The 26,517-nt window shown below is 46.0% G+C and overlaps 1 protein-coding gene across 3 annotated transcripts in view; it reads left to right on the top strand.

Annotated features, from left to right (window-relative positions):
• Window positions 1-9,003: 9,003 nt before the first annotated feature.
• SAPCD2 (suppressor APC domain containing 2) overlaps window positions 9,004-26,517 on the top strand; it is a 34,734-nt gene continuing 17,220 nt past the window's right edge. For 2 of the 3 annotated variants that reach the window (XM_068109581.2, XM_078774923.1), the window contains exons 1-6: window positions 9,004-9,428; window positions 12,747-13,414; window positions 23,241-23,371; window positions 24,620-24,724; window positions 24,884-24,979; window positions 25,083-25,175. In XM_068109581.2, coding sequence (XP_067965682.2) covers window positions 9,412-9,428; window positions 12,747-13,414; window positions 23,241-23,371; window positions 24,620-24,724; window positions 24,884-24,979; window positions 25,083-25,175 — 1,110 coding nt within the window. In that variant the 5' untranslated portion in view covers window positions 9,004-9,411. The remainder of the gene's footprint in view (window positions 9,429-12,746; window positions 13,415-23,240; window positions 23,372-24,619; window positions 24,725-24,883; window positions 24,980-25,082; window positions 25,176-26,517) is intronic. The other variant, XM_068109580.2, reaches the window with a different exon arrangement.

The raw sequence follows: 26,517 nt of genomic DNA, 5'->3' as shown, positions 1-26,517 counted from the left end.
AAAGCACCAAATTTGGCCCAGATGTTGCCCATGCCATACTCTTTCGATTTTTGACGGGCGCCAAGGCGGGCGCCCCCCCCCCCGGGGGCCCCATATTGGCGAAATAATAAATGGCCGCCACCCGGATTAGAGGAAAATCAGTTAAATAACCAAAAGGGTTGGAATCATGTATGATACCACTTTTCAGGGGGTTTCGAGGTCGAGGAACCCAATTATGATGTTATTTTGATGATTCGAGGTCAAGGTCAACCCTCAAGGTCATCTTAAAGGTCATTTTTGAGTCAAACACGTCGGTTTTTGAGTTTTTTGTCAAGATTTACGCGAGGTTCACCATTTTATGTTTCTGGGTTGGGTAATCGAACTCTGACCTTATTTTTGACAATTAGAGGAAATATTTACATGTCTATTTCCTAATTTTCAGGCATATGTAGTTCATCAGTCTAATTACAAAGGTACAGATTTTGATGTTTTATGAACTGTATGCCATATCCTTGTGTTTAATTTTTGTGCGATCATGATCCGGGTTCATGTATACATGATTGTATACATGTCATAAATATGACGACATAGGTCATGTGACCTGGTGGCCATATTGGATTTTATGAAAACCTTAAAAATGGATCCCTGCCTTCATTTTTCGATCGATTCATTTTGAACTTTGGCCACTTATAGTACGCCATGTGATTGGATGCATATCCTAATTATGACGTCGTAGGTCAGGTGACATGGCGGGATGGACCGGTATGGTCCCCGGATCATACCGCCCTTGGCGCCCGTCAAAAATCGAAAGAGTATGGCATGGGCAACATCTGCGCCAAATTTGATGCTTTTGGAAGAATTTGAACCAAAATATCCCGAAGGGCCCTGACTATAAGTCGGGCATCTCAAGGCTGTCTTCCTTTGATGTCAGACAGCTTGGCGGAGGCTTACGGAGGGAGAACTGCATGTTTACAATCTAATATCTAGGAAATTCGGGCCTTGGAGAATGTTGTTGTCTCAGTAACCAACCGGGATTAATGGCTGGATTGCTGGGATCCAACTTTGTGATGTCAATGTTGATATCTCCTCAAGGTCCCCCTTGCCTCCTTCTCCACCCTCCTCCTCCCAGCTCCCTGCCTTGCAACTTCAAATTCACACAACCACCTTCTCGAAAATATTAAATAGCTGAACACTATATAAATGATTTTTGTATGAGGACTCGGGGAGAAATATGAGCTGGAAGACTTCGACCTGTAATTGTTGGTGTGTTTTGAGTATCCATGTATTTCTGCTGTCATGAATGTCATACCATGCTTTTCTCCCTCTCCTGAGAAGACATAGATGCTTCATGTAATCCACGATGAAATGGAGGACAAATTAAAAAAATTCTTCCACAGACCCAACACAGACCCTGAGGAACACCCGCATTTGTATTACTAGTACACCCGTTCACTACGGGAGCGGAAAAAGGGTCATTCCTCTTTGGGGTATATAGATTACAGTCGATCTATGGTCTGGTCTCAAGAACATTGGGTGTTTGTTCATTTACCAAGTTCCTTGTGAAGAGATCGCCGAGTGGTTTAAGCATTTGAGCAAGCACTCCATTCAAAACCGTTAAGGAACGGCTGGCTTGGCAAGCGCTAGCTAGCTGCCTGGCAAATGAGCACACCCCGGGCTTCCTCCCTTTCAGTTTCGTGTTAAATAGCAGGAGAGTTTCAAAAGTTCGCAACGAAAAACGCCACGTAAAGCCCCTGTCACACCTTGACGATTTAGCCAGCGTATGCCGACGTATCAAAATTGAGTGCTGGTGTGAGTCATACGCTGGCATACGTCGACAAATTTTGTGCATGCACAAAATTTGTCGACGAGCTTGGTGTACTATGACGTATGCCAGCGTGCTTCAGCGTGCTCTTAACGTATACAAAACTTACCCATAACGTATTCGACGTGTGCCAGCGTATTCGCCAAATTTTTCATACGTCGGCATACGTTGGCTAAAACGTCAAGGTGTGACAGCGGCTTTTAGCGCCAGGAAGGGTCATGTTATTACCCCAACCCTTGTTGGGTATATAGATTACAGTAGATCTTCGCTCAGTTCTGTAAGTAAAACTTACCTCACGGACGTCGGGATTCCACCAAATTTCTTAATTTAGTGTTATATTGGTGTTATAAATAGCATGAGCGACCGTTTAAAAAGCTAATCATACGTTTTTGTGGTTTATAATATTTTTTCTGCTGGTAGAGGCACTGATCTCGACAACCACTGGATAGCGCATCGCCCACTGAACGTAACACACACAACTGACGCTGCCGCACACACAGGTGGGCCATCTTAACCACTCGCATCGGATGCGGACGCGTCAGGAGTCAGGGAGTGAACAACACGTAATTTGTATGCAATTCCCAACTAAGCTCGCTACTTTCCTTCAGATCTGGACTTTATATCAAATCCCTTATACTATAGTTTCAAATTGTATTCTAATAGAGGCCTACATCAACATCAACTTGTTTAATCATCAAAAACATGTCCCCCACTACACGAAGTCCCAATCATTTGCTTCCTTCTTCAAAACAAAGCAATGCTATTGTTGCAGTTATGAGGATTGTATTTTTTTTATTGTGTTGTATTGTATTGTAAATTGTTATGAATTATTGTTTAGTCTGAGCCCTCCTTGCTCCAGTGTGTATAAAGGTCAAAGGGCGTTCCGGTCGTTAATTCCATAAAAGCATACATGAAGGACACCATAATATCCCCGTTCAGTAGTTTATTTTCTTATTATGTGTTTTAGGGTAAGGCCTTGTCTTCCATTAAAATGACACTCCATTGCACCAAGTGAAAAAGATAGATTCCTTTCATTCCCCATTCCCACCCCCACAAACCTCCATTTCCCCTTTCATCATGGCCAAGCCTCAATCTGCCAATTACATCCCCTCTAAGTCTCCATTGCCAACTGCACTGGGCAGTTGGCCAGTTTGTTACAGCTGTGGGTTGTTTTCGCCCCAAAGCCGCCATTGAACATGTGCTCGGGTTGGGGAAGAAAGGCGTGCCCGCCCGTCGTCATCAAGGGCGGAGCCAGAGGGTCGCGCGACCAACCAGGGCCGAGGTGAGCACACCGATGGGCGTGTCCAAAAAGCCGGCGGCTTAATCGCCGGAGGCGTTATAAAAGCGCGCGCGCAAGAGTGATGAAGAAGCTGCGTAGAGAGGTCCATGACAAGAGAGGTCCATGAGTAGGAAGGTCCATGACAAGAGAGGTCCATGACGTTGAGTTGTCGGTGGTGAAGAGTGGTTGGACCAGGAAAGAGAGAGGAGAGAACCCTTCACGCCAGACCCCCCACCAGCGCGTCGGCTCCACCAAGCAGCTCCGACCCGTGATCCCGCGCACACGACAGGATCGGGGGCATCAGCGGCCGTCGAGGTCCAGCCCGACGTCCCGTGCGGGATCAAGCTCCAGCCACACACCTCCTTCCAGCCAATCCTGCCTGCAATTTCCCCATTCGTGTATGTGAGTTTGTTCTGTTTGTTCTGTCCTGGGTATTTAATTAAGTTTGTATAAGCTAGTATTAGTAATTTTCACTGTGTCTCTAAAAAGCTTCTGTATATTATTTTCTATCTTTCCTTCTCTTGGTTATTTTGAGCCTGTAAATAGTAATAAATAGTAATCGTATTTCAAACCTTTTTGCCTTCGTCTTCCTCTTCTTAACATCCGTGTCGTCTTTGTCTTTTCCCTCATTGAATAGCTGTGGCGCGATACGGCCAACGTTCGGGGAATCGGGTTTAGTCGGGGAAAAACTGTTCGGCCGCGGCGCCTCCGCTCGGCAAACAACATCTTATCCGCGGACCGTAACACTATTAATGTTGCAGCATTTTGCAGACGAGATCAGTAATGGCATCCACTAACAGTTCTTATTGAATGGTAATTTGTTTTCTTTGCTGAATAAAAGCAATTAAAAAAGGTAATTACTCTTTTCTCTTTTCCGAAGTAAACTCTTTTCAGTAGTAAATGGGGGGGGGGGGGGGGGGGGGGGGGGGAGGGGGGGGCATGAAGGAATCTTAAAATCATTTAAGGAATACATGTACTGTTATGGCAATATGTAAGGCAATATGTAAGGCAAAAAGTACAGTTGTGGCAATGCAAGGCATGTAAGGCAAAAAGTACAGTTGTGGCAATAAAAGGCAATATGCAAGGGAAAAAGTACAGTTGTGGCAATAAAGGCAATATGTAAGGCAAAAAGTACAGTTGTGGCAATATGTAAGGCAAAAAGTACAGTTGTGGCAATAAAATGCATTATGTAAGGCAAAAAGTAGTTGTGGCAATATGTAAGGCAAAAAGTTGAGTTGTGGCAATAAAAGGCAATATGTAAGGCAAAAAGTACAGTTGTGGCAATAAAAGGCAATATGTAAGGCAAAAAGTGCAGTTGTGGCAATAAAAGGCAATATGTAAGTCAAAAAGTACAGTTGTGGCAATAAAAGGCAATATGTAAGGCAAAAAGTACAGTTGTGGCAATAAAAGGCAATATGTAAGGCAAAAAGTACAGTTGTGGCAATAAAAGGCAATATGTAAGGCAAAAAGTACAGTTGTGGCAATAAAAGGCAATATGTAAGGCAAAAAGTACAGTTGTGGCAATGCAAGGCAATATGTAAGGCAAAAAGTACTGTTATGGCAATGCAAGGCAATATGTAAGGCAAAAAGTACAGTTGTGGCAATAAAAGGCAATATGTAAGGCAAAAAGTACAGTTGTGGCAATAAAAGGCAATATGTAAGGCAAAAAGTACAGTTGTGGCAATAAAAGGCAATATGTAAGGCAAAAAGTACAGTTGTGGCAATAAAAGGCAATATGTAAGGCAAAAAGTACTGTTATGGCAATAAAAGGCAATATGTAAGGCAAAAAGTACAGTTGTGGCAATAAAAGGCAATATGTAAGGCAAAAAGTACAGTTGTGGCAATAAAAGGCAATATGTAAGGCAAAAAGTACAGTTGTGGCAATAAAAGGCAATATGTAAGGCAAAAAGTACAGTTGTGGCAATAAAAGGCAATATGTAAGGCAAAAAGTACAGTTGTGGCAATAAAAGGCAATTTGTAAGGCAAAAAGTACAGTTGTGGCAATAAAAGGCAATATGTAAGGCAAAAAGTACAATTGTGGCAATAAAAGGCAATATGTAAGGCAAAAAGTACAGTTGTGGCAATAAAAGGCAATATGTAAGGCAAAAAGTACAGTTGTGGCAATAAAAGGCAATATGTAAGGCAAAAAGTACAGTTGTGGCAATAAAAGGCAAAAAGTACAGTTGTGGCAATAAAAGGCAATATGTAAGGCAAAAAGTACAGTTGTGGCAATAAAAGGCAATATGTAAGGCAAAAAGTACAGTTGTGGCAATAAAAGGCAATATGTAAGGCAAAAAGTACTGTTATGGCAATAAAAGGCAATATGTAAGGCAAAAAGTACAGTTGTGGCAATAAAAGGCAATATGTAAGGCAAAAAGTACAGTTGTGGCAATAAAAGGCAATATGTAAGGCAAAAAGTACTGTTATGGCAATGCAAGGCAATATGTAAGGCAAAAAGTACAGTTGTGGCAATAAAAGGCAATATGTAAGGCAAAAAGTACTGTTATGGCAATAAAAGGCAATATGTAAGGCAAAAAGTACAGTTGTGGCAATAAAAGGCAATATGTAAGGCAAAAAGTACAGTTGTGGCAATAAAAGGCAATATGTAAGGCAAAAAGTACAGTTGTGGCAATGCAAGGCAATATGTAAGGCAAAAAGTACAGTTGTGGCAATAAAAGGCAATATGTAAGGCAAAAGTACTGTTATGGCAATAAAAGGCAATATGTAAGGCAAAAAGTACAGTTGTGGCAATAAAAGGCAATATGTAAGGCAAAAAGTACAGTTGTGGCAATAAAAAGCAATATGTAAGGCAAAAAGTACAGTTGTGGCAATAAAAGGCAATATGTAAGGCAAAAAGTACTGTTGTGGCAATAAAAGGCAATATGCAAGGCAAAAAGTACTGTTGTGGCAATAAAAGGCAATATGCAAGGCAAAAAGTACAGTTGTGGCAATAAAAGGCAATATGTAAGGCAAAAAGTACAGTTGTGGCAATAAAAGGCAATATGTAAGGCAAAAAGTACAGTTGTGGCAATAAAAGGCAATATGTAAGGCAAAAAGTACAGTTGTGGCAATAAAAGGCAATATGTAAGGCAAAAAGTACAGTTGTGGCAATAAAAGGCAATATGTAAGGCAAAAAGTACAGTTGTGGCAATAAAAGGCAATATGTAAGGCAAAAAGTACTGTTGTGGCAATAAAAGGCAATATGTAAGGCAAAAAGTACTGTTATGGCAATAAAAGGCAATATGTAAGGCAAAAAGTACAGTTGTGGCAATAAAAGGCAATATGTAGGGCAAAAAGTACAGTTGTGGCAATAAAAGGCAACATGTAAGGCAAAAAGTACAGTTGTGGCAATAAAAGGCAATATGTAAGGCAAAAAGTACAGTTGTGGCAATGCAAGGCAATATGTAAGGCAAAAAGTACTGTTATGGCAATAAAAGGCAATATGTAAGGCAAAAAGTACAGTTGTGGCAATGCAAGGCAATATGTAAGGCAAAAAGTACAGTTGTGGCAATGCAAGGCAATATGTAAGGCAAAAAGTACTGTTATGGCAATAAAAGGCAATACGTAAGGCAAAAAGTACAGTTGTGGCAATGCAAGGCAATATGTAAGGCAAAAAGTACAGTTGTGGAAATAAAAGGCAATATGTAAGGCAAAAAGTACAGTTGTGGCAATAAAAGGCAATATGTAAGGCAAAAAGTACAGTTGTGGCAATAAAAGGCAATATGTAAGGCAAAAAGTACAGTTGTGGCAATGAAAAGCAATTTGTAATTGATCGTCCTTTGGCAACGTTGGTATTTAAAGGAGTACTATTGTACTGGTACAATGAGCTATCAACTGAGGCTATTCTCATTACAGCGACTTGCCACAGGGGGACTCAAGTTGCATTTATATGCCTACATTTGCTGTGGGTCTTCGACTTGCAAGCTTTTGGTTTGCATTGACAAAGTCAATCGATGGAGTGATTTATATAAAATATCTAAAAGGTTATCCTGCACGTCCATCCATGGTAATGGGATGCGGGTAGTTTCCTTGTTCATGAAAGCTGCTAATAGTTCGAACTACTCATGCCTAAATAACATGAGCTTTGACAATTATTGTTTGCGTAGTTTGGGTCCTGTTATCTTCTCAGTGAAGCACTTGGCAAGGTGATGCATCCGGATCTTGATGTAACATGCTGCAATGCACTTGATAAGCACAAACACGTGATTGTGGTCTGGCGGACAGTCGAACATGTGATCGTTCAGCTGTGCAAACAAACATTGAGATCCGACATCATGCAGAACGGCCGTCGGTAGGGCAGATGCAATCCCTTCAGACCGAGGTAGAGCACCGTCTGTTGTACGGAGCAGTCTCTGGAGGCATCGCTCAGTAGATTTGCACACCTTCACCACATCATCAGAAGATTTGCACACCTTCACCACATCATCAGAAGATTTGCACACCTTCACCACATCATCAGAAGATTTGCACACCTTCACCACATCATCAGAAGATTTGCACACCTTCACCACATCATCAGAAGATTTGCACACCTTCACCACATCATCAGAAGATTTGCACACCTTCACTACATCATCAGAAGATTTGAGAAGGCCACCCCGATTCTTTCTCTTCAAGAGGCGTCCACCAGCATCCATCCCGTTTGAAGTCAGAACCTGTTGACATTCAAGGCAAGGTGTGCGTCTCTTTACCATACGTACAACGTAGCCTGCTATGTATCCTGTAGCATCATGCAGCACTGGAGACGAGGGAGGGATGTTGGGTGCATCAATGTAATCATGGTCTTCATTACATGGCTGCCGATCTTCCAAGTCATATTTCCTGATAAGAAACATGTCGCTCTCATCGGTGATGCGGCCTTCTCTGTCATGGCCGACAAGTACACTGGACACATGAAGGATCGGTGTCTTGTCTTGCGCGATGCAATTACCTCCCATCCCCTTGATTTCATGACGAACCAGCAGCCTCTTGTAGGTGGATTGGAATCAAGAGAATCAAACAGGCCCTGCAAGCTCTTGATTCCAGCTAGAAATCCGATGAATGGAGTTTTCCTCCTGGTGAGGTACATTGGCTGCCCATCTGCATGTGTGAGGGTGGTGAGGTAGGTGTAAGCATGTGTAAGGAATCCTTTCCAAAGATGCTCATTTTCCTTTCTCATCGGAGACTTGAACTTTCGTGCCAGAGGATTACGTGAGTTCATGATGTCAAACAGGTGGTCGATGGTCCGAATGAACTCGACCGTGGCTTCTGATTCACGAAACTGTGGAAGCTTGAGATCCTTGTTGCAGTACTCCATTGCATCAGCCACACGACTGCTCAGGGCTTGTGCAGCAAGGTTGACCTTCATTTTTTGCTTTTCCCAGGTCATGTGTGCTGCCTTCAGTTTATTGCCAAGGCGAAGTCCTTCTTGTTCCTGAAGTTTGTGCAACTCCTTCACGTAAATCCATTTGATCTTGCCGCCATCAGGTGAAGTTATGACCCAACCTGCCGCCAGTGTACTGTGCACATGACACATGTACTTCCGCAGTCACCTCCGGGCCGGGCCCGGGAGTGCCGGACGCGGAACATGGCTTGCTCGAACTACTAACGTCTCCGTGTCCTTTTATACGAGCGTCTGAAACAGTCTTGGCATTCATTAAAATGCTTTCTTACAGGACCCATGATATTTTGTACTTTTCAAATGAAAGCATGTCTATTTTGACTCCAGAATGGATTGGGCGGTGTATGAGCAACGCACCTCGCATGCGGTTCATATTCACGCTGTAATGATTTAAAAGCTAAATTAAATTTTTATCGAATTTATAAAAAATACACTACATATATTTTTTTTATTTGAAATAACGAACATGTTTGACGATTTCGCCGAATGAATGAAAATATATTTATTCCTCAACCAATCAATTCAAAGCCGACGTTCACCTCTGCTCCTCGCATTGGGCGCAATGGGCGGTGCTTCGCGTGTTTGTAAAACATATGCTTTTTGATTTCCTATCATTGCTGCCCAAATGTATGTAATATCCGTTTGTACAATGTTTCTACGGATCGATTGTTGTTTATAATACAACAAAAAACAACTCCACACTATTAGTGTTACCGTACTGTGTTTGAATCCTAATCAAGGAAGGTCCTGTGTCCCGATCCCGATCCCTCATCCCTGTCCTGTGTCCCGATCCCGATCCCTCATCCCTGTCCTGTGTCCCGATCCCGATCCCTCATCCCTGTCCTGTGTCCCAGTCCCAGTCGCTATCCTGTGTGCCGGTAGCCGTCCCGTCCCACGTTCCTGTGTTCCGGACTTCCGGTCCCTTGGCTTTGTCCCTGGTTCGGCTGATACATGGATCGACCTCCCAGGTTCGTGCTCCCTCACCACTGGTGGATCTTTGTCTGGCATGCGATGCATGAATTCCCTACCCAACATTGTACAAGAGTGTGTGTGTGTGTGTGTGTGTGTGTGTGTGTGTGTGTGTGTGTGTGTGTGTGTGTGTGTGTGTGTGTGTGTGTGTGTGTGTGTGTGTGTGTGTGTGTGTGTGTGTGTGTGTGTGTGTGTGTGTGTGTGTGTGTGTGTGTGTGTGTGTTAGAATACATTAAATCCAATTGCGAGTAAAGTTGGAATAAGTGATGTTGCATTGATCACTTATTCCTGAAGTTTGAAAGACTGACTGCCTGGACGCAACTGATGTTGTGGATCTACTGATGTACCATCTATTGATGTGGATCCATGATCGAGGTTGTGGATCTACTGATGTGCCATCTATTGATGTGGATCCACGATCGAGGTTGTGGATCTACTGATGTACCATCTATTGATGTGGATCCATGATCGAGGTTGTGGATCTACTGATGCACCATCTATTGATGTGGATCCATGATCGAGGTTGTGGATCTACTGATGTGCCATCTATTGATGTGGATCCACGATCGAGGTTGTGGATCTACTGATGTGCCATCTATTGATGTGGATCCATGATCGAGGTTGTGGATCTACTGATGCACCATCTATTGATGTGGATCCATGATCGTGGTTGTGGATCTACTGATGTGCCATCTATTGATGTGGATCCATGATCGAGGTTGTGGATCTACTGATGTGCCATCTATTGATGTGGATCCACGATCGAGGTTGTGGATCTACTGATGTGCCATCTATTGATGTGGATCCATGATCGAGGTTGTGGATCTACTGATATGCCATCTATTGATGTGGATCCATGATCGACGTTGTGGATCTACTGATGTACCATCTATTGATGTGGATCCGTGATCAAGGTTGTGGATCCGCCGTTTGGAGAGGTCCTGGACTGAAAGGATCGAAACCTCGAGGAAGAACAGTGCTCAGCTGGTGATCCGTTCAGTCGAGAAACTGGTCGTTTGCTTACAGGTTGAGGTTCTTGCTTTAGGTAGAGGAATTATGTTTTGAGGTTTACAATTTAAATAATGTTGAATATTGGATGTTGTGAAATTAACATCATTTACAGCAATCCTTTAAATTATTAACAATTAAGTTTAGGAACAACCAATACTGTACAATTAATTAAGTGTGTGTGTGTGTGTGTGTGTGTGTATATATCTGTCACTGTGTGTGTGTGTGTGTGTGTGTGTGTGTGTGTGTGTGTGTGTATATCTGTCACTATGTGTGTGTGTGTGTGTGTGTGTGTGTGTGTGTGTGTGTGTGTGTGTGTCTGTCACTGTGTGTGTGTGTGTGTGTGTGTGTGTGTGTCAGTCACTGTGTGTGTGTGTGTGTGTGTGTGTGTGTGTGTGTGTGTGTCAGTCACTGTGTGTGTGTGTGTGTGTGTGTGTGTGTGTGTGTGTGTGTGTGTGTGTCTCTGTCTGTCAATGTGTGTTTGTGTGTCAATGTGTGTGTGTGTGTGTGTGTCCGTCACTGTGTGTGTGTGTGTGTGTGCGTGTCCGTCATTATGTATGTGTGTGTGTCTGTCATTATGTATGTGTGTGTGTCCGTCATTATGTATGTGTGTGTGTCCGTCATTATGTATTTGTGTGTGTCCGTCATTATGTATGTGTGTGTGTGTCCGGCATTATGTATGTGTGTGTTCGTCACTGTGTGTGTGTGTGTGTGTGTGTGTGTGTGTCCGTCGCTGTGTGTGTGTGTCCGTCACTGTGTGTGTGTGTCCGTCACTGTGTGTGTGTGTCCGTCACTGTGTGTGTGTGTCCGTCACTGTGTGTGTCCGTCACTGTGTGTGTCCGTCACTGTGTGTGTCCGTCACTGTGTGTGTCCGTCACTGTGTGTGTCCCTCACTGTGTGTGTGGTATCTTTTATACTGAAATGATTTGGTGATCGTCATTCAGTTTGAGCCCAAACTTGTAGGATCTGTGAACTGACTTCCGCTGCAAGCACCACTATTCTTGGTTGTGTCACGGGAAGTAACGTAGTTCTAGTAAATCGCTCTAAGATTGTCGGTTGTTTATGTCCATTTGTATATACTGTACTGTGCTTGTTCTGACAACATCACAGGGAAGCGGGACTATCGTGCTATCCACAGACCAAGAGAAGATTTATTTCAACTTTGAATGTGGGATACAGTCGCTCTGCATCACCTTAACGGCGAAGGCCCGGTTGCATAAAACTCCCTTAACCTTAAGGAAAGATTTCCTTTAAGGTATGTTGTAATTCCTTCGCTGCGGATTTTCTTAAGTGCAGTTGCGTAAACCTGCCTTAAGGTTAAGGATTCCCTTAGGCGTAAGGAAATCCTTCCTAGCCGTTGCCATGCCAGACAACTAATCAGATTGGAGATAGGAAGAGACGTCCGAAAGCAAGAGCACGTGGCTTTAAGGAAATTATAACTTTAGGGGAGGATTTAAGGAGAAACTTGAGGATATTCGTATATACAACCATCCTCAACCTAATGATGTCCTTGAGGGAAAAGCTAAGGAAATCCTTAACCTTTCCCTTAAGGATGCTTTATGCAACCAGGCCTAAGTCCTTAAAAGACTGCAGTGCGACTCGTATGGCATTAAAACCCAACCACTGCCTTGGATCCTTACATGGAACGGCAAAGTCTTGTTATAGGCCAAATTCAGTGATGCTGGTCATAATCCAGGCAAACCGATTTATTGAAGGTCTGCGTACTGCTACCTCGTGGTCTCTCCCATAATCTCCACGGTGACCCTTATTATACCCATTTAGACCCTGTTACCTCTCTTCTCCTGCATCCCTGTCCTTGTGCAGTGGTGCAGCTGTTTGTTGGCCCGCTTTGTCTGTTAATCCACTGCCTCCTGTTTGTCTGCTCTTACATGAGCCTCGATGGGTGTGTAGACGGGTCAGTTCCTGTATTCGGCCAATGCGGAGGAGGTAGGCTATGCAATGACGAGTGGTGGCCTGTGCGGAGCTGACCAATGTAGATTGCTCACCATAGGTCACACCAAAGTGGAAACTTTCTTCCTGTGCTTGCCCACCAGTGCTTATGGTGGACCTGTCACCATATTCTCGTTAAACAATCGTCAGATGTCACTCTCACTATCTCATTCATACAACCTTTGAAGGCTCCATGAGTGACCGTGGCTAGGCCTCAAGGGTACTGCGTCGCACTGATGTCTGAGCGGTAGTTTGATCACATTAACCAAGCAATGGTAGAAAATAAACTATCAATGTCCAGAACTGTATCTGTCATTTTTTTTCAGGAATGTATTCTGACTTAATGGTGCCTTGTGTAGTGTGTTTCTACAGACGGTACGACCATTGTTTAACCTGCTTGATGATGAAGGCCGAGGCATCGTGAACGTCTCTGTAATAGAAGCACAATGGCATTCTGGCCATCCCAACCGCACGATACTCTCCTGCCTCCGTCGCTTCGCCGACTCTGATGGCTTCCTGTCCTTCGAGCGGTTTGCTGCAGCGCTGCGGCTTGCTGCGCTCAGCGTGGACACATCAAATAGCGAGGACTTGAGAAGTTTGGTGAAAACATCAGGAGATGATGGGGATGGGACGATCGTAAGAGACGAGGCTGTACAAACGGCAGCCGCTTCTGCCGATGAAGGGACCTTAAGGAAAATCAAGGAAAATCCAGGCAATTGTGCGGACGCTGCACCTGCTATTGATGTCTGTATAAAGGTCGTAGATACGACTCGGAATCAAACCAAGGACGGATGCAAGAGGGTTTGGAAGAGGCAAGATTGTATCACGACCACGAGGGCCAGAGGAAACCTCCAGAGTAGCAAAAGCTCAGCTTCCACAATCAAAAAGTCGTCTCTCGAAGAAAATAAATGTGCTGGCAAAGTGTCCGCAGAAAGATCACGACCAGGAATAACGCTACCTTCGCAAGGACCCGAGTTGCTCGATGCACCCGTGCACACCGGGTTTGTGGGCAGTGCACTTAATAAAGGTGATGTTTTAATATAATTACTGTACACCACATTGGGAATGTCTGTGATGTAGTACGTAGTACGTATATGACGGTTGATCCGGGACTGTTTTTCAGGAGAAGGGGGAGTACCAAATTTATTCAAAAATTAATAATATAAATAGTAAACCTTGAACTAATGTAACAAACAAGTCAGTACATTTATCTGCACAATTGTAGCTGCACTATTATCTGTATTAATGCTTCAATCACATTTATTTGGATTTTGAGATTTCTTGTACTTGGGATGCCTCAAAACTTCCAGGAACTCGATGTTTGAATTATGCCGCACGAGCTGGGATACCCGGCATTGTTCGGTGCTGGTCTAGTCCTATTGGCATGTTGAATAAATCAAATTTTGTTTTTCTTTCTACATTTCTTGTGGGGGGCCTAAAACACTTCTGTACACCCGCTAAGAAATGGAGTCGAGGAGCATTTAATATTCGAGGATCCACATAGGAACGTTGGACCTCACACCCATGATAATCCCGTTGGCTTGCGCCGATATCTTAGGCCCACCCACACACGAGCTAAGACAGGAGAGAGGTCACAATACAGAAATACCTTCCCACAAGCGGGTGGTGTCGCTACTGGTGGCGGTGATTCTGGTGCCACAGGCTGCGGCATGTCCGGGATCTGTGGGTGCCAACCGACTTTGGCATTCCACTTGGCGTCTGTAACTTCTTGGGTGCTCTGTCGATTTTGTTTGTTCAAATGCTTACACCAATGCACACGCGTGCTTTCAAAATGATTCAATCACAGCTCTCCCTGCAGCTTTGTCTTCCAGCTGTCATGTTCTGCCCTGTTCTCCCACGTTCTCCGCCTGCGCTTCATGCTTCTCACACTCTGCATTCTCGAGGCATCGATTCCTCGGGTACATTTCAACTCCTCCAGGGTTGGCCCCTTACCTCCCGCACAGTCGGCACTGCGCTGTGCTTCCTGCCTTCAAGATCCTCTTGCCACCTTCGGGCGTTCGCTGTTTAAAAGATTTAAGAAAACATTTAGACATTGTACTAATGGGGAACAAACGAGAGGATTAGTGTAGAGGAATGGCGGGGCCTTTTCGACACATTAAATAAATATGTGGGTGAGCAGGCTGGTGGGCACCTTTATTCCGCTGCTAAAACGTGCGTCGACACATGTCCTACCATTCTACACAGAAATCAAACACTTTGCTGGACACATGCTTGACATCTATAAATGAAATAACTTCCCTTACTCTCCTGTTACCACCGATGACCATTCCAACAACAACATATATTATTATATTATTATATTTTATATTATTATATTGTTGCGGATCTGTCGCCGGCCTTCTCCCCTTACCAAGGGGGGATTAGTCCCCTTGTCTTTGACTGACCAGGTGCGACCCGAGACCTATGACGTCCCTTCCGGACAGTGCGAAATAGGGTATCAGGACCAAATTTGCTATTACCTAAATACTCGCGCTGCCCTGAAGCGAGGAGACAAGCCTCGCACGAACCACGTGTGTTAATACGCCGAGCGGTTGCGTACACGCGATCCGCGCCGTTTAGATGGTGGAACACGATTCAAGCAGTTTTATTCGTACCACGCTTAGTCAATGGAGAAATCACAGGTACGATCGAATCAGAAAGGAAGAACAGGTTTATTTACACTATACACAATGATTCAAGAGCAGAGACACAGCAAATTCTTAAAAACAGTCTTACTTAATACCCAAAGACTACGGGCCCGTTTCACTCACACTCACACGGGGATTGCAGATGCAGGATGATGGTCTGCGCGTCCGGGGATGGCTCTTGTGCAGCTTCCTCCGGTCCCCGGCACGTTCCGTGTAGATGGATGGAACAGAAGACAGGAGCTCGTAGTGTGCCGTTTGGACGCAATGGTTATCTTGGGGCGAACGGTAGGGGGCGGACTCTGGCGCGGCTGGCGGTTACTCACTCGCGGCTATTACCGCATTTACTCGCGTGGCTGAAAAGCGCTATTCGCGTTCCCGGCGCGTCTGGCTGCGCCTGCGTACGTGTACCGCCAACGCTTCTCCTTCTTCCCCTGGGCGCGCACGTTATACTGTGAGGTTACAGTTCACAATGGCGTCTCCACTGAACAAGTCCTTCAAATCCTCTTGCATCAAAGTCCTCGCACAACGAGCAAGCCCCCTTAAGTCCTCAACACGCGCTTATCAAACCACTGGACGAGTCCTCACTGAACAAATCCTTCAAGACCTTTCCAACAAGTCCTTTCAACCAGTCCAGTCCTTATCCTTTCGCCACCGCCGTTCAAGTCCTTTTGAGGGCTTTGCGCAGCGCGTCATATAGGCATGCCCCACGAACCTTCTCGAACTCACCAGATGCGCTTTACCACGCCCTCTCACGCCATGCCACTAGAGCCCTGATTGGCTGGTGGCTCTTACCGTCTTCCCCACGCTGCTCACCCCGACCCCGCGCTCCTCCTTTTCAGGCCTACCTCGTGTTACTCGACTAGTGGTCAGCCGAATGGGGCGCGGGATCAATTACGCCCATAGAGGTAGAATTGGAGGGTGGACGCAAAATGAATGGGGCCTACTCTCCTGTCTTTACACAACGCAGGCACTAAGAGGGGAAATGGCCTATTCTTACACATACTAAGGCATAACTATACTACAAATAGGCCTTTATGTTGCTCGTGTGACTAACTATGGGGGGCAAACCTTTAACCTTTAATGCCTTCAATGTGCAAATCTCAAAACCGCAGCACTGCCCCCCTCCATTGCCAGACTCTTCCCCAAGTCGAACCCACACAAGTGAGAACGACCGGTTTTGAGAAAGGTTTTGGACTAGTTTTTAAATTACGTGTGACACTTAGATGTGGTTCCCCTCTAACATTTAATCTAACTCCCTGTATGTGACATTTTTACAACACTAGATATGTCCCACCGACTGCGTTGTGTAACTAACTCTAACCGACTCACACCCATAGCTAACCGAATTGCGGAATGAATTCTCAAACTAAACATAAAGCCGGTGGGTAGCATCTTATTTACAACACTAAACCTAATTATTTACATTTCTATAACCCAGGACCTGTTCTTTTTGGAAAGAAGTTTGGAGGGGAGAAAACACACTAATGCACCAATGCACCAATACACATCTCACAAAAAGTTCACATTTCAAATGTCTTATTTGCTGCTTGGCTGCATCTTCTTGCTTCCTGCTTCATCTTCGGTGTGCAATAAAAAAAAACTTAAAGGTCTTCTTTCCTGGCACACCAGAATACAATGTGTACAAACCGTGTCCGTTTTTATTGCCAGCAGGGCCAATCTCATGTGGTCCGACTGCGTGACATCGACGCCACTTAGAACCAGTGGTCCGCAGGTGCAAGGTAAGTTTGCAGCAAATGACTGCTCAGCAAAAATGCAAGGCCACAGAACGTGTGGTCCATAAGGTGTATTGTGGTGCAGCAGGTGTGCCGCACAGGTGTAGTCAGTTGCAGCTGCACAGTTCAGTGTTCCTGCACACTTCCCCTCCAAAATGGGTCCATGGGTGGGGAGGAAGACAAAGCACAGTTAGCAAAGGAAAGGACGCAAAGGTACACATCAATACGAGGCAATGCAACATGAGGGGCGCGGGAGAGCGAGCAGAGCAAGCGCGTCCCTAACCATTCATAACCCCCCATGTCAGCTACACTACAGTACCTTTACCCCTCCCTGTATTTACACTTTACAAATTCGTCTCTACGTCCTGTCTCCCATATCCCCCTCTAAACCAAATTCGTCTTCCAATCCCTCCCAAGAAGGAAGGAATGGAATAAGCACATTGTCAAATCACGTCGAGATGCGTCTCACCCACTCAAATCGTTCACAAAACCTGGTGTGGTGTCCGTCTCCCTTGGTGAGTGGATGTGGATGGTGCGAAGAGATTTCTCATCCTACCTATCCTCTAATAACTAACTCGGTTACACTACCCAGGGTCTTGCCCTGCCAATTCAATTGGCCATCGTTACACTATGTGGTTCTAAAAAGCAATTCCCATTGACCATCCTGTGATGCCATCCAATTTGGGTCTCACTCCCCAATTTTTCACTACTGTGCCTTTACACAATTTCGGGGCTGGGCTGTGTGGCTCCACTAGCAGGTCTAACTATCTGCGCACCTCTGCCACTGAAGTCGCCACCCGAGCTTACCTTGCTCCTTGCGACTACCCTAAATCGGGGAAGGCCCCTCCTGGCTCTCTCACCCCTCTGATGTCCTCTCTGGCATTGGGCTACCCGGGTCCTTCTCCTGGATCCTCGGGCCCCACTGAACACTACTCTGACTGGCTCCCAGAGCCTACCTGTGGCCTCACCTGGCCGACAAACTACCAGTGGCGGAGTGCTCCAATAACCATACGCACCAACAAAGCCCACACGCCCAGCCATTCCACAGACTCATGCACCCATCCAAGCACTTCCTGCTACTTCCTGCACCACAGATGTCAATATCCAACAATTTACCGAAGCCCTCTACCTGACTTTTAAACTACCTTTCCGGGGTATTCGTGAAGGGGTCCATCTCCCGCCCATTCACTCCTTCGCACCATGCACTCCACACCACTCATTCCACACCATTTATTCTCGCACACACCAAGTTCTCTTGCACACCTCTTGTGCTCTTACACCTTTCCCCACTTGCACCCCATGCAAGTCAATTCACTCAACACAATTCCACTTGCCTCAATACACCACCACTGGTTATCCCCAACCAATTCCTCATTTGCGCCTCAATCTCAAGCTCAACACACACAGTGATTCCCATTCAATTCCTCATATGTTCAAGCTCATCCACACACACAATTTCTCCACACTACTACACACACAATTTCTCCACACTACTACACACACACAGCATCATCTAACTAGCTGCTTTTCCCCCTAACACTCGTGCTTTCCCGTCTTCCCTTACACTAAGCACTTCCCTCGTCATTATCAACCATCTAATCTCTCTACGTCCCCTCTACCTGTACAAAAGTCACCACTTAAATCTCGTCCCTATCATCTCTACATCCCTAACAATATCCTAGCCCACCCTTGGCTAGTTTACAATGCCACCCCATAATCTATTGCTCATGTGCCCCAAAAATGAGGGATGGTAAAACTTCCATTCCCCTACGCCGGGTACCATTCCCCAATACTACTGCCATTTGTCCACTATACTTGAGCCTCTCGGTGCGGAAATACATCGTCGTCACAGCTCGGCTTCGAAAAGCCGAGCAATGCATGCGGGTGGTTGGTCTTCTGTTGGTTGGGTCCGTCCGGCATTTTCGATTCAGGGGAGGAGGTTTTGTTGGGCCAAGGTTCCAGGCGCCATCCCTGCGCGGAGCCTTTCGGTCCCCGGCACGATGGCCCAACCTCCCCCGGTCGGAGCACTGTGGCCGCCAGGGGGCGAAGCTCCCACCTCTCCTACCCCCCCTCGAACCGTGCCGATCGCCTTTCCCGCCAAGGCGCGGCACCGACCATACAGGGCGGGGCCCGGCACGAATCATGCACGCTGCCGCGGCAACGATCTCCGCCGGTCCCCGCTGCACACAAAGCACACCACGCACCGAGGGCTCGCGTCGGCTATCCGTCGCATTCTCACACCCACACACGACCCACTCCTTACTTGCACACCGAGGTGCTCCAGCGCCTCCCATACACTCCCTGCATTCTATTACAGCATTCGTTCTTCGCTCACGGTCCGGTGCGCACTCGTTTCCCGCACACTCCGGTGCACACGTACCACTCACACACTCTGTTGCACACTTGGCCATTGCACACACTCACGTACACTCTTTTGTTACACACTCAGTAACAACCATGGGTGTGCACTTTCCCGGTACACACCCAATCACACGCTCTGGTGTGCACTCCTGCACACTCTACCACACGCTCGGGTGTGGATTCTCGCACACTCTTTGGCCATCGCACACTCTGTTTCACACTCGGTTTCACACTCTTCCCACATACATTCCGTCATACACTCGCGCTTCGGTGCGCACTGTTTTTGCACACGCGCGCCATTCACCCGCGTACATCGCACCACGGACCTTCCACGAGCGCCCGGGTTACGTCGCGATCCCAAGCGCGCCAAAAATCTTTTCGCGCCAAACATTTTCGCGCCATACATGCTCCTACTCACCTTCGGGATTCTCTTCTCCGCCAGCACCTGCAAACCTTTATTGGGGTTAGGCAGCACGACATCACGATGCAGATGCAGACTTTGAGTACATTCCATTTCAATCTCTGATTTAATTTCTGACTCTGCCGTCTCTTCGGCCCCAATTTCAATTATAATCATTTCATTTTCTTTTTCCTCGAAGACCGCCGGTGCACACAAAATTTTATTTTCCAACTCGGCGGCCGTCGGCTTTCCCATACCCAGAGTCGCGATTTCTACCCCCTCAGTCAACTTGGCTGCGCTCCGCTCTACTTGGCTCTCCCTGTGTTCCTCGCATCGCGTTACCCCGTCGCATACCAATGCGACTTCTTCGCTCAACCCGTGCCTTATGTCCTCCCCCATTTCTTTTATTTCTTTCTTTGATGCCACCCTCATCTTTTCCAACTCCCGGGTGGAATTGTTACTTTGGGCGTCCATTTTGTTTTCCAACCTCAAAAACACCCTCAAAAAAGAAACCCATCTTTCATCTGACCCCCCATTTCTTTCGATTGATTAGCCATTTGCCCACTCATTCCTTTCAGGCTATCCTCCGTTTTGGCCACAAAGGCCATCATGTGGGTCACAAATAGGCCCCAGTCCACTGGCGCCGCGGGCTCGGCTCTCGCCGCCACGTGCCACGCGCCGCCATTTTCTACCCCAGCTACCAGCCCCTCATCAATGTCCACCTCCATTTCTCCCAATTCTTCCCGGTCCTGGGTTATTAAATCTTCTACCTCCCCTACCCCCTCATTTACCCCCACCGGCATTCGACCGCTTTGGCTAGCCATGGTACGAATTTAATTTAGATGTTAATAATTAAATTTTGGCCGCTCGTAATTTTCGAGTGCGTTCAGTGCACTTCGGGTCCTAATCCCACCCCTGACACCAATTGTTGTGGATCTGTCGCCGGCCTTCTCCCCTTACCAAGGGGGGATTAGTCCCCTTGTCTTTGACTGACCAGGCATGACCCGAGACCGATGACGTCCCTTCCGGACAGCCCAAAATAGGGTATCAGGACCAAATTAGCAATTACCTAAATACTCGCGCTTCCCTGAAGCGAGGAGACAAGCCTCACACGAACCACGTGTGTTGATACGCCGAGCGGTTGCATACACGTGATCCGCGCCGTTTAGATGGTGGAACACGATTCAAGCGGTTTTATTCGTACCACGCTTAGTCAATGGAGAAATCACGGGTACGATCGAATCAGAAAGGAAGAACAGGTTTATTTACACTATACACAATGATTCAAGAGCAGAGACACAGAGCAAATCCTTAAAAACAGTCTTACTTAATACCCAAAGACTACGGGCCCGTTTCACTCGCACTCACACGGGGATTGCAGATGCAGGATGATGGTCTGCGCGTCCGGGATGGCTCTTGTGCAGCTTCCTTCGGTCCCCAGCACGTTCCGTGTAGATGGATGGAACAGAAGACAGGAGCTTGTCGCGTGCTGTTTGGACACAATGGTTATCTTGGGGCGAACGGTAGGGGGCGGACTCTGGCGCGGCTGGCGGTTACTCACTCGCGGCTATTACCGCATTTACTCGCGTGGCTGAAAAGCGCTATTCGCGTTCCCGGCACGTCTGGCTGCACCTGCGTACGTGTACCGCCAACGCTTCTCCTTCTTCCCCTGGGCGCGCACGTTATACTGTGAGGTTACAGTTCACAATGGCGTCTCCACTGAACAAGTCCTTCAAATCCTCTTGCATCAAAGTCCTCACACAACGAGCAAGCCCCCTTAAGTCCTCAACACGCGCTTATCAAACCACTGGACGAGTCCTCACTGAACAAATCCTTCAAGCCCTTTCCAACAAGTCCTTTCAACCAGTCCATTCCTTATCCTTTCGCCACCGCCATTCAAGTCCTTTTGAGGGCTTTGCACAGCGCGTTATATAGGCATGCCCCGCGAACCTTCTCGAACTCACCAGACGCGTTTTACCACGCCCTCTCACTCCATGCCGCTAGAGCCCTGATTGGCTGGTGGCTCTTACCGTCTCCCCCACGCCGCTCACCCCGACCCCACGCCCCTCCTTTTCAGGCCTACCTCGTGTTACTCGACTAGTGGTCAGTCGAATGGGGCGTGGGATCAATTACGCCCATAGAGGTAGAATTGGAGGGTGGACGCAAAATGAATGGGCCTACTCTCCTGTCTTTACACAACGCAGGCACGAAGAGGGGAAATGGCCTATTCTTACACATACTAAGACATAACTATACTACAAATGGGCCTTTATGTTGCTCGTGTGACTAACTATGGGGGGCAAACCTTTAACCTTTAATGCCTTCAATGTGCAAATCTCAAAACCGCAGCAATATTATTATATTATTATATTATTTTATTATTGTATTATTATATACACTAGGGCATTGCCCGTACTATATCTATATCTAAAATTATATCCCCCCCCTCTATTTACATGAAATGGTTTGGTCCAAAGCGAACGGCTTGCGAGTACGGTGACAATCCCCCCCCTCTATTTACATGCAATGGTTTGGTCCAAAGCGAACGGCTTCCGGAGTTTGGTAAAGAAATCGCCATCGCGTGCACAAACGCGCAGGAAAGCGAATGAATCGCAAATTCGGTTTTATTAGTTTTAAAACATAGTTTAACGCCAACATAGTTTGCAAACGTGAAATAAATGAATACGCTCTCAAATGTGCCATCCGAGGCAGAGTGTGTCCTCCACGTTCGGCACACGCGATCGTTCGCTGCTCTCTGATTGGTTGAATCGTTTTTTGGACATAGCTCGGTAAGTAATTGTCCGATTAATATGAAACCTTGAAAAGGCACATCCTCGGGTCCCCAGCAATATACCTGGCAAGTTAAAAGTATATCGGACCGGTAGTTGTCGAGAAACAGCGGTCACAGACAAACAAACAAACGTACAGACGTACAGAGATTACTGGAATTATAGATAGATATATATTATTATTTTTTGCCATTGTTGCTATCTTCAGTGGTGGGCTTTTATTTTTTACATCTCGTTAAAAGTAAAAAGCCTGTCGCTTGACTCCACCCACAATAGTGCTGAGATGAAATATGGCCGCCATCTTGTTTCTGGGGCCAAGTGCATTTGGCCTATAATCGGCCTCTGCTGATCATAATACACTGTCCGGCTTTGTTGCATCAGATTTCCAAGAAGGGGGAAGAGGTGACCGTATAGTATGTTTAAGATTGATTATGTGGCTGGGTGATGCACGGAGACGTGCAGAGAATCGTTGAGGGTAAATCAAGATGTGGATGCACCACGAGACAGTGCTGTTCCTTTCCGTCTGCTTTTGCTGCTCAGTTCTGTCGATGTGCTCTGCCTCTCACTGGCCCTGACATTCTCAGTTCGTTCTGTTTGTCCCCAACACAAACCTTAACCGAGCATTTCATTTTAAAACCCTTCTTGCGCAATGCGCAGCTCATGATTCCTTCCTACTGCATGCTCATGATTATTCTTGCGCATGCTCATGATTCCTTCCTACTGCATGCTCATGATTATTCTTGCGCATGCTCATGATTCCTACTTCCTTCTCTTATGTTTCCCTGCTCTATTCTGCCTTCACTGCTTTGCCCTTTCTTCCTTTCCCCATTAATCTTAACTTTGATTGATCAATCCATTTTGATGTGCCTGATGACGTGTTGGGTCGGGCAAATTAAGTATTCCGCTCTCAATGTGCCGGCAGGCTTAAAGTTGGACCACTCGCAGAAGAGAGACCATTGCACCGTGGAAACGAGATACGCAGCTGAAGGATCTGTACATTTGAAGACCCTTACTGGAGAGAAAGTAACCATCTTAAATGACAACTGCTCTGAGGTGAATCTTGGTTGTTGGTTGTAGTACAATCTCGCTGACATTGTAGTTTGACATCCATTTGTTTGCATAGGACGTGAGCATTTTTCCACCAGCCCAGAGGTCAGGTGTGCCAAGGAAGGACCTTGTACGACGGAGGATGCCTAGTCGGCAGCTGGTTTTGGAGGCCAAATTTGAAATGTCGTTTGCCCAAGAAATCATGGCTGATCGAGAGACCCGGGAGTTTGAATGAGAGGAACACAAAGCTAAATGTACTCCAATGGGGGTGACACGTGAGACGAAATATGGTCGCCATCTTGTTTCCGGGGCCTATTACATTTGTCCTATATAGGCCTCTGCTGATCATAATACACTGTCTAGCTTTGTTACGTCAGATTTCCATTGGCTTTGTTTGGGTCAAGTGTTAAATTATTAGTGTTAGTGACGAGTGTTAAAGGTTTAATCAAGCCGGTACGCACCTCCCTAAAAAAAAAAATAGCGTTAATTTTTGAATGCCGCCATTTCCACATTTCCGAATTGGCCCGTTGCCTGATTTTTTAAAAGCCAAATCCATCGCACTTAATAAAAAGTTCCGTACTTTGAATGACCACGTACAGGTTTTTTGAGCAAATGGTTTACTACCACAGAGAGAGCAGGAGGGCAGACACTTGCTAATTGAATACACGTGAAGTTCTTGAGGCCTGAGCCTAGATCTACTGTAATCTATGTACCCCACAGAGGATAATAACATGACCCTTTCTGCTGCTCCTGTCCGGAGTGGTTGCACTAGTTGCCTGAAACCAGACCCAGCTGTACGTCAAACTCGTAATTGATGAGTTAAGTGGACAGAGGAGGCAAAAAATATATATTGTGTTGCAGGTTGTGACCACAGTGCGGTCATTCTTGTTAATATGTAACGGAGTTTTTTTTTTGTCCGAAAATGTTCCTTTATTTGGCAATCAGTTGGAGGTTGAACACTGGATTGGCTGCACTATCGCCGAACAATCCCGGCACGGCCTTCACATGAGCGTTTGATGTTTTGGTGTATTCACATGAGGTTTTTCAGATGTAAATGAAAGGCCAAAGTTTAAAGTGAACCTTTTTGGCCTAGCAGAAGCAATTGAAGCTAAGGAGATTAACAATAAAATGAAGATCAATGATAGTTACGTGATGTCCTCACTCGGTTTATCGTGCACTTCTATATCTTGGTTCTCTTGCTCTCTGACCCAGTCAGTCCTGTTACTTTATCCTAATTTTCCATTGTTGTTGTAGATGGACCAGGAGCAGGACCTTTTCCTGCAGGGTCTGCAGGCGGTAGAGAGAGCACACAGTTGGCTGTGTCAACAGCCTGGCAATGAAGGAGTACAACGGTCTCAAGTCAGATTCTTTAACTACATTCTTCAGGAAGCACTGTCATCCACACACACAATCTGCTTTTAACTCTTAAACATTCAACTTTATCCAAAACAATCATCACACTTGGTGATTGGTGATCACATTGGTGCATTGGTGATCACATTGGTATGTGTTCGCCAGGGAGGTGTCGAGGAAGTTAGCAGGAACAGGACCCGAGCGATGAAGGTGAAGGAGGCCGTGAGGCGTTTGCTGGTGGAGATTCAGCTGCTCTTGCCGGTGAGGAACAGCATACCCCTTGGTGCCACCAATTATGCACAGAGTACCGATGGCACCATCTTGTGTCAGGTCAACCTCTCGCCTGGTGCTGTTGTTCCTGTAGGCCAGCTGCTCTGAGAATAAAATGGAAGGCTCGCTGGCCTGTGCTTCTCGACCCACTCGGCTGTTGCGAGAGCAGAACCGGATGCTCTCACAGGTGGGTTGAGGTCATTACAGAAGATGAGATTAGATAAAATTGATGAATGTTCAAATGTTATTGGAGAGCATTGTGGATGATTTGCTTTCGGCTTATTGGCCTAGGTGGATTTCCATGGAACAGAACTCGAGGTATTTTTTTTTGGGGGGGGGGGGGGGCGGAAAGTTGACAAACACTTTTACTGACATATGAGTATTCTCAAACCATTTGTGGTGTGTGCCACGCTCGATTTATACCTTTAGATACTCAAATATTGAATTTGAAATGCGATATGATTTTAGAGATCACACAGGAAATGCATAGTTATACTATTGCAGGTGGAGGGGGTACGTTCAGGCTAGGATCTTAATTTAGCATGGTCCGTGTGTTCGCGTAGGATAGAACATTTTCTGTAACCAGGAACCGGTTAGATTGAAGTTGTCCTGTTTTTATGTATGCCGTGAGGGGCGGTATAGCTAGCTGACATAGGGAGTTGATAGGAAAGTGTAAATAATACGTGCCCTCTCTAAAACGAGACAAGACACCAGGTAAGGTTAGAATAGGGGTGGACCTGGATGTGTCAGCGGTTCGTGTGCGAGCTGATAAACCTCCCTCATCGCTCGGAAGGAGTACAAGGAGTCTGGCATGGTCCGGTCCGGGAGAGGGTACTGCATCCTTCGCTCGAGTGCAGTCTCCATTAAATCAGCCGTTCACAAAGTACGCTGTTTCGGGGCGGCGGTACCACGTTACCGACCTCGTCGATGCGACAATACAAACCAAACTGTAAATTGATATTTCACAATATAACTTTTTTTTGTATTTGTAGTATAGAAAGCAAAAAAAAGTATCCCAAAAATTTCCAAAAGAAACCTTTCAGTTTTATTTAAAAAAAAAATGTTAATCTATATACATATTTTCAGAGCCTGGTGTTGGCTTAGCAGTTAGGGTGCCGGCTTGGGATCCTAGGATCCTGTGTTCGAATCCCGGTCAATCGCTGAATTAATGCCAGGGGTGTTGACAGCCTGTCATCCTTCCGAGGTCGGCAAATGGAGTACCAGTTCACTGGTAATTCCTTGTGTGTTGCAAGAGGCGACTAACAGGGTTGGCAGCAGGAAGGGCATCTGGCCATAAAACATTGCTTCAAAAAGGAGACCACGGTGCCCAAAAAAGGCCAACCCCTGCTCTGCGGGGAAAAATGGCCTCTAAAGGTGGTTCTATATACATATTTCCAAGTGTTTGTATGTTATTCTTTCATGGCCGAACCGTAGCAACTAGAGGCCCCAAATTTTAGCGATATGTACATCAGAATCTGGTCACGGTTTTAAGCCACCACACTTTTACCTTGACGTCTGTTTTGAGGTGA

Source organism: Myxine glutinosa, chromosome 3 (assembly GCF_964187855.1).
Source record: "Myxine glutinosa chromosome 3, kmMyxGlut1.1, whole genome shotgun sequence".
NCBI classification, from domain to species: domain Eukaryota; kingdom Metazoa; phylum Chordata; class Myxini; order Myxiniformes; family Myxinidae; genus Myxine; species Myxine glutinosa.
Note: the sequence above shows the minus strand (reverse complement) of the source record. Positions and strands in the feature narration are given on the sequence as shown.